The sequence below is a fragment of the Leiobunum rupestre genome, chromosome 6, assembly GCF_980474605.1.
Source record: "Leiobunum rupestre chromosome 6, qqLeiRupe1.1.hap1, whole genome shotgun sequence".
NCBI lineage: Eukaryota > Metazoa > Arthropoda > Arachnida > Opiliones > Sclerosomatidae > Leiobunum > Leiobunum rupestre.
This window is the reverse complement of record NC_143389.1, coordinates 53,148,956-53,164,230: the sequence shown is the minus strand read 5'-3', so window position 1 is coordinate 53,164,230 and position 15,275 is coordinate 53,148,956. Positions and strand designations below refer to the sequence as shown.

The 15,275-nt window shown below is 35.6% G+C and overlaps 2 protein-coding genes across 13 annotated transcripts in view; one reads left to right on the top strand and one right to left on the bottom strand.

The window, feature by feature from the left end:
• The window catches only part of LOC149941509 (putative receptor-type tyrosine-protein phosphatase mosPTP-1), a 130,137-nt gene extending 124,627 nt beyond the window's left edge, over nucleotides 1-5,510 (top strand). For 6 of the 11 annotated variants that reach the window (XM_090179767.1, XM_090179761.1, XM_090179762.1 and 3 more), the window contains 15 exons: nucleotides 107-186; nucleotides 251-348; nucleotides 468-561; nucleotides 629-708; nucleotides 779-913; nucleotides 1,284-1,304; nucleotides 1,650-1,682; nucleotides 2,205-2,339; nucleotides 2,414-2,701; nucleotides 2,772-2,957; nucleotides 3,022-3,192; nucleotides 3,253-3,381; nucleotides 3,450-3,724; nucleotides 3,971-4,106; nucleotides 4,600-5,025. In XM_090179767.1, the coding sequence (XP_090035893.1) occupies nucleotides 107-186; nucleotides 251-348; nucleotides 468-561; nucleotides 629-708; nucleotides 779-913; nucleotides 1,284-1,304; nucleotides 1,650-1,682; nucleotides 2,205-2,339; nucleotides 2,414-2,701; nucleotides 2,772-2,957; nucleotides 3,022-3,192; nucleotides 3,253-3,381; nucleotides 3,450-3,724; nucleotides 3,971-4,106; nucleotides 4,600-4,797 (2,059 nt within the window). In that variant the 3' untranslated portion in view covers nucleotides 4,798-5,025. The other 5 variants (XM_090179768.1, XM_090179766.1, XM_090179764.1 and 2 more) reach the window with 4 other exon arrangements.
• A 1,019-nt stretch (nucleotides 5,511-6,529) lies between these two features.
• Nucleotides 6,530-12,689, bottom strand: Mcm2 (DNA replication licensing factor Mcm2). 2 transcript variants are annotated; one of them, XM_090179755.1, is made up of 16 exons: nucleotides 12,237-12,689; nucleotides 10,193-10,294; nucleotides 9,937-10,121; nucleotides 9,701-9,870; nucleotides 9,542-9,633; nucleotides 9,280-9,454; nucleotides 9,000-9,219; nucleotides 8,735-8,942; nucleotides 8,542-8,676; nucleotides 8,286-8,477; nucleotides 7,782-8,224; nucleotides 7,642-7,721; nucleotides 7,417-7,568; nucleotides 7,174-7,350; nucleotides 6,799-7,110; nucleotides 6,530-6,730 (listed from the first exon to the last, which is right to left on the bottom strand). In XM_090179755.1, exons 2-16 carry the CDS (start codon nucleotides 10,196-10,198, stop codon nucleotides 6,620-6,622), a joined length of 2,658 nt encoding a protein of 885 aa, XP_090035881.1. In that variant the 5' UTR covers nucleotides 10,199-10,294; nucleotides 12,237-12,689; the 3' UTR covers nucleotides 6,530-6,619. The 2 variants fall into 2 exon arrangements, with proteins under 2 accessions (XP_090035881.1, XP_090035880.1); XM_090179754.1 differs by lacking the exon at nucleotides 12,237-12,689 and having other exon boundaries at nucleotides 10,193-10,820.
• Nucleotides 12,690-15,275: the final 2,586 nt, after the last annotated feature.

Sequence of the window (15,275 nt, the reverse complement as noted above, 5' to 3'; positions counted from 1 at the left end):
TTGATTTGAATATTTCAGTTGTTTGTGTACAATCACACGCTCTGTAATCCCAAAGAAAATTCTGTTATATATTTTTATTATTTAAATGTAAAAATCCCTGTTTCAGGAAGTACTTCCAGGCCGCTTATTACTACTTAGATGACCCACCTGGAAATAGAGCTTCGCCTCAGTTATCAGAAACATATGGTATTAAATTTCGTTTTCAGTTTCGTTTAAAAAAGTATTTTGTTAAAATGTTATTTCTTTTCAGATGAATCAGAGTACACTCCCATTCCTGCTCATTTATGGTCTAAACACGTTTCAGACTTGCACGCTGACGGAGATATTGGATTTTCCAGGGAATACGAGGTGAAATAATTGTTTTCCTCATTTTTAAAACATCATCTTGGTGCTCGTTGAGTGGGTTGAAGAATTTATCTGGAGTTAAATTTTGCTTTCCCATTTTCTTTCCGATAATTTTGCTTTAGGCAATCCAGCACGTATCTGATTTGGATTTGTCATCCGAACATTCACAGTTGGTCGAAAACAAAAGTAAAAACCGCTACGTTAATATTGTTGCTTGTAAGTTTTTGATCAAAATATTGTTTCTTAAATTGTATGTCTCATATATATTTTGTTTAAATCATAGATGATCATACCAGGGTTGTTTTAAAACCAGTTTCGGGTCAAAAGAAATCTCCTGACTATATAAATGCTAATTATATAGATGTAGGTTTTTCCCCAATTGCGTTATCTCTCCTTCATAGTAGATTTTTAATTTTTTTTTGTCATTCTGTAGGGTTATTGCAAAAGCAGGGCATATATCGGAACTCAGGGTCCATTACCATCTACCTTTGATGATTATTGGAGGATGATATGGGAACAAAGGGTGTACATCGTAGTTATGATCACAAATTTAGTTGAAAGAGGCCGGGTAAGCTCGTACTATTTTCGTATTCTGGCTTGGTGTTCACGTCATGTCGGTGGTGGTGGGTGTAGTTTGGAATGTCTCAGTGTTGGTTTTTTTGCTATGTGCTCAACATATTTTATTTAAAATGGTCCCTGTTTTTATTTACTTACTTTAATACGTCGCTTTTTCATTTAATCAGTTAACGATTTAATTTGCCCATAATTTTTTTGGGAATATAAAGTGTTTAAGGTTTTTTATGTATTTCAAAACTAATCTAAAAATGGAGTACTTCTTATAAGCTGTGGCGTGGATGCTATGGTTAAAATTTTATGTGAAAAAAGTTCTCATACTTGGGTTTTTGGATTGATAATTTGATTTTTCTTAATTTATTCAGGATTATTATTCAATTTATAAAGTAAGCAACAATGTGTTTTCTTCCATTTGAGTTCTTTAAGTCTTAATGAGCTAATTTTAAATTTATCAATTTTATTTTATGGCGTTTAAAAGTAAAGGCCCCCTTGTCAATTCTGTAATTTGTTAATTTGCATAGGGTTAATTTCTACAAATCATTCTATATAAGAAAATTTGTTTTTTCTCTTATATTCAATTTCTCTCGCTCTCTCTCTCTCTCTCTTTAAAAGATAGAACAAAACCGTCCTTAGTTTATTTTTTCTTCAATTCTTTCGGTATCGGATAAGAATAAAGTATGCACACCCACCTTTCTTTCTTCTTTTTCTCTTTTTTCTATCTTGCATGCCAGCACGAACCTAGCACCTCTGAGTTGGACGATACTGTAAGTATTCAAGAAGAAAAAGGATAATTTTTGTTGCTTTGCTTTTTTCAATTTTGTGGCTTTTACTAACTTTTTTTCTTGTTCAAATCTTTTGAATTTTCACTTTTGGTTATTTATGGCAATTTTAATACATAGATAGGATACTTTTCTTTGCAATTTTTTCACTTTTTCTTTCTTACAAAATGCACCACGTCACAGTTTTTAATTAAATAGTTTTAATAAGAAACGTTTAAATTTGAAATACATGGTATACTAGCGTATATATTAATCCCATTTTGTTGGACTTTGGTTTTTACTACTGTAGAAACTGCGTCATTATTTTTAATTAGTTATAAAGAGGCATTTTGTTGGTTTCATTTTCTAGAGCTGAGCATGAGATCGTAAAATATCCTTAAATCAACCAACCCTTGCATGATGGCTTTTTCAGATTTTTAATTGTTAAAAGATAGCGAATGTTGCTTTTAGATTAACACTATTTAATTGATATGAAATGAAATCGGATGATATTGATTTTTCTAACAGAGAAAGTGCGATATGTATTGGCCGAAAGAAGGTGCGGAAACGTACGGGATAGTACAGGTTAAAATGGTTCAGGAGTTAACCATGGCAACGTATACGCTACGAACGTTTGTCATTAGAAATGTTAAATTGAAAAAGGTGATTAGATAATATCCAGCATATCATATATTTAAAGTTATTTTTGAACTGAATATTTTAAAATTTTAAAATAGAAGCAAGCTTCTGAAAGAACTATCTACCAGTACCATTACACAAACTGGCCAGATCACGGGGTACCAGAGCATTCCCTTCCCGTCCTAAGCTTCGTACGGAAGTCTGCAGCGGCTAATCCTCTTAATGGTGGACCCATTATCGTTCACTGCAGTGCGGGAGTGGGAAGGACAGGAACTTACATTGTTTTAGATGCGATGCTCAAACAGATTAAACATAGGCAAAGTGTAAACGTATTCGGTTTCCTCAGGCATATACGCCAACAAAGGAATTATCTCGTTCAGACTGAAGTAAAATTTTACTAGTCTTATATTTTTTCGTTATAGTGATATTTATTTTTAAGTCATTTGGTCATTTCAGGAGCAATATATTTTCATACACGATGCATTATTGGAAGCAATAGAGAGTGGAGACACTGAAGTTGAGAGAGCTTTCGTGACTAGGTACCTTCAAATGTTGCAACACGCTGAGTCAAATGATATAGCGTTGACGGAGAATGAAAAACCAGTTTCCAAATCCTGGTCACTTTTGGAGAAACAATTTAGGGTATCAATAAATTTTTTTGGGTGTTTTATTTTATTTAGTATATTGATGATTTCTGTCATTACAGTTAGTGACTTGCTTCAAAGCAAAAGATTTCAATGTCGTTTCGGCTTTGAAACCGTGCAACAAAAGCAAGAATCGCACCCTTAATTTAATTCCCATTGAGTCCCACCGTGTTCACATAACTCCCAAGCCTGGCACTGATGGATCTGACTACATAAATGCCACATTCTTACATGTAAATTTTGTAAAAAAATTACCAAGGAATTATTTGATAATTACATTCGTTTAAATACAGGGTTTTAACAAGCTCCGCGAGTTCATTCTCACTCAACACCCTGTGTTTGAAACGATCGCTGATTTTTGGCAAATGGTTTGGGACCATAATTCGCAAACAGTGGTTTTATTATCACCCATCATAGAAAAAGTAATTATTATTTTCCTAAGCTACTTGTTATTTCATCTTATTTATTATTTTTTTTTACATTCAATTAGGAATTTCCGCAGTTTTGGCCAGATTCGGGTGAAGAAAGTGATTATGGGACGTTTAAGCTAAAATTATCGGAAGAGAAGATGCAAGGAAATTTTGTGACGAGGGATTTCATTTTACAAAGCACGCAAGATGATTACGAGTTAACTTGTCGTTTGATGCAGTGCGCCGGCTGGCCGGAGTCCTGCTCGTCTCCCTTGCCCAGCGTCTTTGAACTTGTGCAGCTAGTCCAAGAGTGGCATCTCGAATATCAGAACGGCCCCATGATTGTTATTGACAGGTTTATAAATAATTCAAAATTTTTAAACACTTTCCTCTCTTTTCTCTTTTTATCATTTAGAACTAAAAACCCAAAAGTAAGGATTCTTTCAACTTTAACAATCCTCCTTTGTAACTTTGTTGTGTGTTTTTTCTGTTTTCGCCATAACTTAAGTTTTTCTTCTCAGAAGTACAATGTTCTGAGAAGGTTTTGTCTATTGTTTTTTCTGTGATATTAAATTGCTTGGAAATGGTTATTTTTTTAAAGGAATGGGGGTACGGAAGCAGCTACCTTCTGTTGTTTAACAACCCTCTATAAGCAGTTGGAATTCGAGAATAGTGCGGATGTTTATGTTTGTGCCAAACTCTACCATATAAGAAGACCCGGTATTTGGAGAAGTCAGGTACCTACAAATATTTGATAATATTTCTCCCTTTACTATACTTTAATTAAAAAAAAACACATATGGGCTTTTTTAAGATTACATTTTGGGTGTTTAATCTTAGTTTGAAAGTAAAGTTTCCCATTTTTTTTTAACTAGTCTCCTTCGTTTTTCATTCTAAACCTTATTTTGTGTACTGTTATATTGGGTAGAAAAGTTGAAAATTTGCGTGTGTGGCATTCGCATTGTTTAAAAGTCTTTACACAATCTAGTTATTGGAGATTCTATGTTCCCCATTTATTCGACAAGGAAACAATCATGTTGAATACCGAATTTTTTGCTTACCATTACTCGAGGACTATTTTTAAATGCAAGACCTTAGTTAAAACAACAAGATATTTATCTTATTTTTCATTCCCTTAATTTTGAACTTTACGTCTGTTTTTGTCTTTTGATATACTGTTTCTTATTTTTTAAATTATTTTTGACAATGAACCCTTTTTACATTTCGAAGGATGATTTCTTATTTTTGTATCGTGCACTGGAAAGTATTGCCAACAACCCATGCAGTTCTGAAAAGACAACTCCAGGTGGAAACAATGCGGACACGTCATTTTGCAGCAGCCAAGGAGGTATGGTGACAAACGGGCACGTCCAAAATAATGGACACGCAGTTTTACCTTCAAAAGGTGCTAGCGAATCTGTGGCATGATAAATTTGTGCGCTTTAATTTATAAGAAACAATTTTTATTCAACCAAGAACTTGCGTTTTAACTTCAAGTTAAAAAAAAAACAACCAAAGCTTCTTATAATACCTTAACACAAAACCCCTAGCAAATTTTATTTTATTTTAGCCATGCAGTTTTTATTTCATAATCCCTCCCCCCCACGCGATTATTTGCTTTCGCCCTTCTCCTTTAGCGAATTTTTTAATTTTCTTTTTCTAGATTTGGTAAAAGAAAACATCAATAAGCACAGCTACTAAAATAAATTATACATACACATTTGGATTAAACTCAAAAATACACTCTTGTGATCATTTTTTGACAACCTGTTAGCCCAAGGGGAAACAAAAAAAAACCTTTAACAAATTTTAAACACAGTTTATCAAAAAAATTTCACTGGGCTTTTAAAATATAATAGATTAAAATAGATAATATAAGGAAAAAAACCTCAATGTGAATGCTACATTAGCTGCGTAAAGTTTTTTAGACCAACTATGAATAAATTTGTGCTTGCGTGTGGAAAAAACTCTTTAAATTAGATCCTAAAAATGGAAGGACCAAGCAAGGTTAGGATCGAATGTAATATTACAATGCTCTCTGTATAAAAACTAATACTATGTACATTTGGTTATAAAGGATTTAAAAAGTATGCTACGGTTTTTAAAATACATTCGCATCCGAGTTTGGAATAAACAAAGCTTATAAAGTAGAATCCTGATCCGTAAATCGTCTCTTTGTACAGAAAAATGAATGCCCAACCTAAACTCGCAGTTTCAGCATTTATTTTTAACCATGTATTTTATTAATTTGTACAAAATAGTGCATTCCAATTTTGTTTTTAAATGAGACAAAAAACAACGCGAAATACTAGAGAATCATGAACTCTTCTAAAAAAAAAAATTTATATATAAAGAAATCCTAATTATAATTACTGGTATATAATGTATAGGAAAAAAAGCTAAGAAAAAACATTTTACAAATTGAAATACTTGCGGAGCTATTTTGTGTTTGTGTGCATATTATCAATTAGCCCCTGCATAATTATGGAGTGAAATTTAAAAAGAGGCAGTTACGGTGTAAAAACTTTGTTCGTCAAAGCAACGCTTACTGCCTTGTTTTTCTGGTCATTATTTATGATCTCTGTGTAAAATTTGTTTATAGCGATGAAAAGTGATTCAAAAATTCGAGAATAACTTCGTCCCTTCTAAAATATTTTAAAGCTTACGTCAGAAAAGGTTTATGGTGTAAAATATTTCATGTTCAGGATGAAAAAGATATAAAACTTAAATATTTAAATAGATTGAAAATTTTTAGTTTTTAGGATTTTTTGTAGATTTTTAACTTATTCGTTACTAAATAGTTGATTGATCAACTACATTGCATAAGGGATGATGAAATATCTTTAAATATCTTAAATTATTCAATCTATATATAAAAAATGTTTAGTTTAGCTAACCAGTGTTATCGTGAAAGATAAGAGTCAAGTTCTTGCAAAAGATCTTGTCACGAGAGTGCACACTGCCAATACTTAAAATTAATTGCGGGGAAATGCTATTGCTAAAATTCTTACTATTTAAGAAGCTAATCTTAATTAAAGAAGGGATGAAAATTAAAATAGTTAAATAAATTTCCACCCATTTGTTACCATAAGAAACAATCTCTATGTACAGATCTTCAATGTTTTTTGTGTCACGTTATAAAAAAAATAAATTTTTTGTGTCATAGAAGATAACATGGTTTTTATTACAAAAAGAACTAAAATTAACAGGCATAATAAAAAAAACTGTACAAAATGAGCCAGAAATTCAACTACAAGTTTTGTATGACCAGTTTCTTTCTCGCATCATATCGGAAATTGTGGGCCTTGAAAATATCGCTGCCAAAAAAGGAACTGAGGCTTTGAATATTAATTTGACGCCCCTAAAATTGTGCAATAGAATTTAAATTAATGAAAGCACTTAATATTATTGTACTAAATTGTAAATTACTTTATCTGCTAAATCTTTTTCTGCTATTTCAATGGTTTCAACTTCACCAAATCTACTTCGAAGGTAAGCGCCTTGCTCGTGAACCAATTGTTTCAAAATAAAGAGCAAGAGCTCGTTGTTATCCCTCTTGTAGGCCAGATACCGAGAAAATGTCTTCCTCATCGCCTTCATAACGCTGAATTTCTGTGTATCGATGAAACTTTCCAAAGACACCCTAGTTGCCATGTTCACATCGTCTTCAGAGACATAATCTCTGAGATGCATGCGTGCATTCGCTTCCGAAATGCGTATCATAGATTCAATATGACGAACCTTTAAAATCAGTTTGACTTTAGTAAGTCCGGTAAGTATGTTAATTTGTTTTCGTATTATTACAGTGATAGGAACGCTTCCAGTTGCCAATGACTCACGTCGCAGGTCACTGTACATTTTGGCAATTTTATCCTGATCCATATTGTGAAGTTTCGGATGAATTCTGTCTTTAGCATATAAAATATATTTTCTTAATAAATCCTGTGGAATTTTCTCAGCTCCTTGCATATCTGGGTCTTCCTATCAGATATAATGCGGAATTTTAACTTCTGATAATTAAGTTTTACTAATAATAATATTTTTAACCTCTTCAGTTACTGGCATCCCTTCTTCAGTAACATTTGCAGGATGATGCCTAATATGACTTTGAACAACAAACCGGGCCAATCTTTCATCCGCCACAGCATCTACTTGATCTCGAACGACGCAGAGTATGTCAAAACGACTGATAAGAGGTTCTAAGCATTAAAACCAACTTTAGTTTCACATGGAACAAAAAAATTGGGGTTATTTTCAAGACAACTAACTAACCAGTTAAATCAACATTATCTGCAAATGTTACAGAAGGATCGTATCTCCCACCAATTGGATTGGCAGCGGCGATTACGGCGCTGTAACAAATAGAAAAGTCATTGAAGTTCAACTTCGACCAGAGCTTGTGGGATAATTACCATCTGGCTTGGAGGGAAGTGACTATACCAGCTTTGGAAATGGATATACTCTGCTGCTCCATAGCTTCGTGAATACTGGTTCTATCTGCATCGTTCATTTTGTCAAATTCATCAATTAAACAGATTCCCTTATCAGCCAGTACCAAAGCACCAGCTTCGAGCGTCCATTCGCGGGTGATGGGGCTCCTTTGGACGTAAGCTGTCAGACCAACAGCAGAAGCGCCTTGACCTGTTGTGAAAACTGCTCGCGGAGCTATCTTCTCCACATATTTAAGAAACTGTGATTTGGCAGCTCCAGGATCACCACAGAGCAAAATATTGATATCTCCTCTAATTCTGTGTTTTTGACCAGGATTTTTTGATTCTCCACCAAACAGCGATAAAGCAATGGCTCTTTTGATACCGTTGTGACCAAATATGGAAGGGGCGATACTCGCTACTATCTACAAACGTTAAATATCACTTAGACAAAGAAAATTACGCTTTACTACAATATATATTTACCCTTTCCCCAATTCTATCATCCTTGGAAAGGGCAACGATCGCTTTTATATCGTCATCTGTCAAATTTTGGGTTGCTAATTTGTCATCTTTGCGAATTACATGATTTCCCATTATGACTGTAGCAAAAATCGGGAAACCATGCATTATATTCAAGGAGCTATCGTAACTATTCATGTAAACTCCAGTAAGGTCCTTAAAAAATGTTAAAATGTTCTAAAAGTTTGGTTTTTCTTTCAAAAATTATAATTTATAATACAATTTCATCTCCAGGTCTGCAAGAATCGCACAAATCACTGACAAGTATAACGTCTTTTGATCGAGGTAGTCGACCAGCCGCTACTTTGCCGGGACTTTCTTGAATTGAAATTCTTTGATAATTTTGGTAGATGGTCTAAATTCAAAATAAGTTTTAACACACATTTTTTTCTCTAAAGGCTCAAATAACATACTAGCTCCATGTTAATGCTAAATGGTCCAGTACTTTGACACTCTGGACAATTTCCAGGCTTGACCTCTTGGTTATGGCTTTGTACATAAGGACCCAAGACGTAGTTACACTTGTTACAGTCAAACTTAACGATTGATAATTGAGGAAGAATTCCCGTTGTTGAAGTAACCACTCCGGCAGTTCGAATCAGTTGATTAAGATGAAGTTGTCTAATGGAGAAAACTTTCAATTTTGAAACTTAAAGAGATTGTCACAGAGATAGTTACCGTAAACTTCGAATTTCTTCCACTAAAGGCAAATCAGAGATTCTAACGTGAATTTCCTTTGTAATACGATCGTATTGGGGGAAAATACTAAGAACCATGTCTTTAGCCGCTTGGTCAAATATTTTTAACATTTCAGTGGGAGCTTCTGGCAAGAAATAAGCCAAAACTTGTTCCTCCGATGCCAACATATTGTAATCAACCTCGAAACTTTGCTTATTTTCTGAAAAATAAGAAATGTTTTTCGTTATAATATCAGGGAAGAATTTTAGGACAAATATACCTTCACACATGTGCCTTATTTTTTCCTTATATAAATTATGGCCTTTAGGATCAACATATGTTCTCAAGAAATTCTTGAACCTATTGTAGATTTCGGTTTTTGGTCCCAACATCGTAACCCACTCTTTAACAGTATGCCCTCGCATATCTTCCAAGTTTTCGATACTTTCAATCATCTACAACAAATTTTCATTATTTGAAAAATAAATACAGTCAGTGAAACACCCCCTCTTTTAGAATTTTGGATGATAAATATTCAGTACTTCTTCATCTTCTTCAGGAATGACACCCTCTGCAGCTTGTTCAGCTAATCTTCTCCTCCTTCTAGGTCTGCCCTCTTCTTCATCAGACTCATCTAACAGTTTTCAGGAAACAGAAAATGTTCATGAAGTAATCTTATGTGCAAGTTTCAAATGTATTACCATAGAGCAGGCCTCTTCTCATTCTACCCACAGTCCTTCCATCAGCCCTGTCTCTGCGTCGCATCTGTTCTTCAGCAGCTTGTCTGTCACCCTCAGAGAGAGCGCTATACTCCGATTCATCCAAGACATTTGGGTCATAACGATCCAGAGCTGGAATAGGACGATAATCACTGGAAAGTAGAAGCAAAGCTTAAATCACTGAAATAAACGTTAATTTTGATATAAATAGTACTAACTCTTCCATATTATCTCCAAAAAGTTCTTCCCCATCTTCTTCAACCTGTTCTTCTTCATTGGCAGCTATTAACTCAGATTCATCTTCAAACGCCGGTAAATCTCTCCCAGGACTTGATGTTAGGGGATCTCGTCTAGAACCTATAGAACGTGATTCACCAGGGCTCCTCACATCATTCCCTGATTCCTAATAAAAGTTGAAGATAAAAGTTAATTTAAAATGCTCTAGATTAGTTTTAAAGAAACTTTAACACTTACCGACATGTTATTTATTTTTTTATAAATAGAAGTTTAAACTTATAATATAAAATTCTCGTTTCTGTTTCCTTTACCGCGGTTTTGACTTTTGAGTTTATCACGCTAAACAAAGAACGCAAAAAGAGACATGGATTTTGGCGGGAAATATTATCCAATAAGAGAAGTTTCTTTCTGTATGGGGGTTGGGAATAAAATCTGGTTGTCGCGGGACAAAAATTTAGCTTCAAATCTGAAACGTTATCTATGGCACGCCATCCTGGTCAAAATTAAGTTGAAATATAGGGTGATGGTTTGGAAATATAGGGTTTTGGTTTGGAAATATAGGGTGATGTTTTGGAAATATAGGGTGATGTTTTGGAAATATAAGTTGATGTTTTGGAAATATAGGGTGATGTTTTGGAAATATAAGTTGATGTTTTGGAAATATCGCCATCTCTCGCTTTTGCTTTAAAACTATTATTTGCAGTGCTACCGCTCACTTATCATGAAATCAGGGAATGCGACCCTCCTAGTGTTTCGAGAAAAGATAGGTCTATAATGGACGAGGGTCTATTTTCCAAAAGATCACCCTATATTTCCCAAAGATAACCCTATATATTCAAAAAGGATCACCCTATATTTCCAAAAGGTCACCATTTCCCAAAGATAACCCTATATATTCAAAAAGGATCACCCTATATTTCCAAACCATCACCCTATATTTCCAAACCATCACCCTATATTTCCAAAAGATCACCTTATATTTCCAAACCATCACCCTATATTTCAACTTAATTTTGACCAGGATGGCGTGCCATAAAAAGCAAACCCCGTGTAGAGAACTGCTATAACAACAGCTATAGCAGTGGGCTCCTTTTCCAAGCTAGGACAGGGTCGCTGCTGACTGGAGAAAGGCAGGCCGAACTCGGCCCATATAGTCCGGTATGCAAACTATGTGGGGCAGACAAGGAAAATATATGGCATGTGTTGATAGAATGTCCCCAGACAGAAGTAGATGAGGATATTCGCATCTGGAGGGTCACTAATAAAGGAAAACCCCTGGAATCTCTACTCGGTTTAAAGGAGGACCCTTGGGACCATGTACTGTGCTCCTGGAACAGACTAAAACTAGCTTGGCGAAGGACTATAGCGAACTTGTCCGATAAGTGTCAGGGTCAATCTTCCTGGCATGGCCCGAGTTCAGTATCTACTGTTGACTTTGTTCAACTCTCTGAGGACATCCTAGATAACCTCATTCGGATGGATGTTGACGAGTGCAATATGAAAGGTGTTAGTAGTGACCATAATGCTGTATTTATTTTTGGAATTTGACTTTACTACATCTTCGGCTAATACGCTTGCGAAAATGTAGCCAGGCCCAGTGGAGCGGAAATTATTCTGAAATTTTGATGATGGTATTGGTCTAGAAAATTTCACTAAAGCATTGGAAGTGAGGGCGGAGAGTGGTTTGCACACTTACGAGGATTTTGTTGCGGCTGTTAGTGAGGTGATGGAAATGACTATATTGAAGAAAACAACGACTAACTTTTTAAAGAATGTCTTTACTCCTAAACGCTGGTGGGACTATGAGGTAGCGCGGGTGATCTCTGATCGTAGTGATGCTAGTAAGCGGCATCGGCTATCTATCCGTGATAAGGAAGACGTTGTTATTGTTAAACAAAAGTGGTTTGCTTACCAGGAAGCTAAATTGAAAGCTAAAACAGTGATTGCCATGAAAATCAAAAACCATCCCTCAAAAGTAGCGAAAGAAATTGAACAAGCAGCAAAACATAAGGGTCGTAAGTTTTGGAAGTACCTAAAGAAACTGAGACGGGCTCGAAAGCATGAAACCAAACGTCCCACGCGTATCTCTTCGAAATCTGGGGTTCTTCTGGCCGAGAAATCTGCGATAGCGAGCCAAATAGTTGAATATATGCGTGATATAGAGGAAGAACTAACTACCTCCATAGTAACAGACTGTGGTGACAAATTTCCGGTGCCTGGTGCTATGCGGTCTGACAAGTGCGCGGCTCCTAATGAACCTGGTGGGGGCACTGCAACTCACGTTTCAGCTACTGTTAAGTTGCTCTCCAAGTTTTCCTACAAAGATGTGACCGATGTCATAGCTCGTTTGAAAACTGGAAAAGCTGCTGGCCTTGACTGGTTGTATTCTGAGGTTCTGAAGCCTGTTGGTCCAACTGCTAAAACGGCTCTCTGTAACATTTTCAACGCCATTCGGGCTGATCAAGATATACCGTGTGCGTGGCAAACGACTTTTCTATATAAAGGCATGAGCGGAGGCCTCAGTGATGTACAAGTTGTACTCCATGTTGCTCAAAGACAAGCTTAGCGTATGTGTCGAGGATAATGAGGAACAAGCGGGCTTTCGTCGGGATAGGAGGATTACGGATCACCTTTTCGTTTTCACAAGTTTGATAGAGCTGTCGTTTAAAATGAATACACCCTTGGAAGTGTCATTTTTGGACTTAAAAAAGGCGTATGACAGCGTTGATAGGTCCCTCCTTTGGAAAAGTCTGTTATCAAAAGGTCTCCCAGCTGAAATAGTACGTGACATCTCTAGATTGTATACCCACTGCCACTATACCTAGAGCCTGGACGGTATTACCACAGGAAGGGTCGAGAGTCATTTGGGCTTATGACAGGGCTGCCCGCTCTCGCCTATGCTCTTTGTTCTTTATCGGGATGATCTTGCAGTTGAAATCCGACAAGCGAACGTTGGAGCGGAAATGCATGGACCTCACTCGAACTTTAAGCTGGGGTGCTTACTCTACGCCGACGACATGGTACATTTTGCGAATAATCATACGGACATAGGTAGGCTACTGAACATTTGTTCAAGTTTTAAATTTAGATAAAGGATGTCAGCTAGGAGCAACAAACACAACACCCCACACAAGGAGAACGCAACCCGTCAAAAGTCGTGGATTTTCTTGTGAGCGTTTTTCATTGGCTAGACGCTTTTGCGCCTGCTGCCGTCGGAAGGGGAAAATTCGGAAATTGTCTGCCCACCCACCCGTAAAACGTTCAGCGTAAAGGCTCGTGACGCTCGTCCAATGAAATTCGTACACAACCCTTCGTTAGGGTGTCGTGTTTAAAAGCTAGCTGCGTTCTCCTTGTGTTTGTTGTCAGGAAGTAACTAATAGGCGCTTAAATAAAACATCTTCCCAGAAATTGCCAAGAAGTAATATTTCCGACTCATAAGTTACTATTTATATAGTGCTTGTTGAAATATTAGAAAGCTGTAAACTTTTCTCGAACATAACATGGGTTTTTTTGCTAAGCGTTAACAAGCCAAAAAAGGTTACCTGGTTGAAAGAAAACACTTGTTGCATACCGTACTGCAAAAGTAATACGTTTAGTTCTATATGAATTAGTTTTCATGTTTTTCCGAAAGATAATTTTATACGAAATGAATTAACTCTGCCTCCATGAGAAGCCTTAAAATTGCCCGGTAATATAAAAATATTCCGTATAATTTTAATTATTTATACCATAAGAGGATGATAATAATAATAATATTATCTTCTTATACTTAGATTTAGTAACATTATATATTTTACCTTAAAATATATTATCGAAAATTAACATTAGTAAGTTCCTTATACACGCGAGCCGACGCATTTCTTATCTGACGCAAAATTCTCATGAGGGCAAAAACCGTAAACAAAAACGCGTCTCCAATTGGCTTAAATATGAAATTTTGGCTAGCCATTCTAACCGTTTAACCAACCGACCGGAAATAGTTCCTTCCCAGATGAATTTGGAGAGGGGAGTAAAAACCGACTTAACCGAGTATCTTTTATTGAAGCGTCCATTGGGGTAATATTGTGATTTAAAAATTTTGAATTTATATTTCTATTTTAATAATTCACACTGACTTGCATATACTTTGGATTTATCGGTTACATTGATTTTATTACGCACGTAAATTGTTATAATCAGAAAAACCTTTGTGTATTATTTAACACGTTGACCTTCTGCTCACGTGATATTTAAGATTTAAGATTTAAGCATAGAAATCTCATAGGTAACTAGAATGCTGCCGTGTAACTGGCAAATGGACCAAACGCCGTGGCAGACGATAGCCAGATCTCAGCCAATCAGAGCTCAAAGAGTGGTTCTGCCAAGAATTTAATGTCACCCATCTCCCACTATAGTAGCAGAATCAAGAAGGATTATTATCCTCCTTGGCGGAACCACTCTACGGCCTCTCATTGGCTGAAGGTTAAAAATGAACTGGCGTCAAGCTCGGCCGTAGGCGGCAGCATTCTAGTTACCTATGAGATTTCTATGGATTTAAGATTTATTTACTGACAACCCTTTTGGAACAGGGCGGCCCACTCACAAATGAGGAGCACAGTCGAAAAAAAATATTAGAACTTGAATATGGCACGTGTTAGAATTTTAAATCAAAGTAAAACCTAGGAGGATTCAAGTAAAACTAACGAACGACTGAAGAAGGGCCTCGGCTCGAAACGTCTTGTTTAAAATAAAGTTTTCTCTTTTAATACCATACCGTTTTCTCTGAATTAAACATAATTTCTACTAATATTCACCGTGGTAAATAATAAGTTTAATATATACAGAATATTATACGTTATTTTGAACAAAATAAAGTTTAATATTTGATTTAGATTCAAAATACAAATTATCACTAAGATACACGTGAACACATGCAAAAAAAAGCAAACGATTTTTGCAAAAATAATAAAATATAGTTTTTTTGGAAAAGATAGAAAGCGCCACCACCGAATCAGTCAGTGAATAATTTGTCCAGCGAAGCCCCGTTTTCTGAAGGGGCTGTTCACAAATTACGTAACGTGGTGGGGGGGGGGGGGGGGGTTCACTGAAATGTTACGTAACACATCTTATTTTTAATATCGTAAAATAAAATTTTCTCCATTTTCAGAAACAGTCACAATTATTAAAAACATTTGTATTTTCATTGGTTTACTCACGTTTAAAAGAATTTCATACCCATGGGTATAAAGTGTTGCGTAAAAATACAGTTGTAATTTCAAATGATAATTACAAACAATAAAATTTAGTACCTGATCTTATTGTACTTTATTACCAGCATATT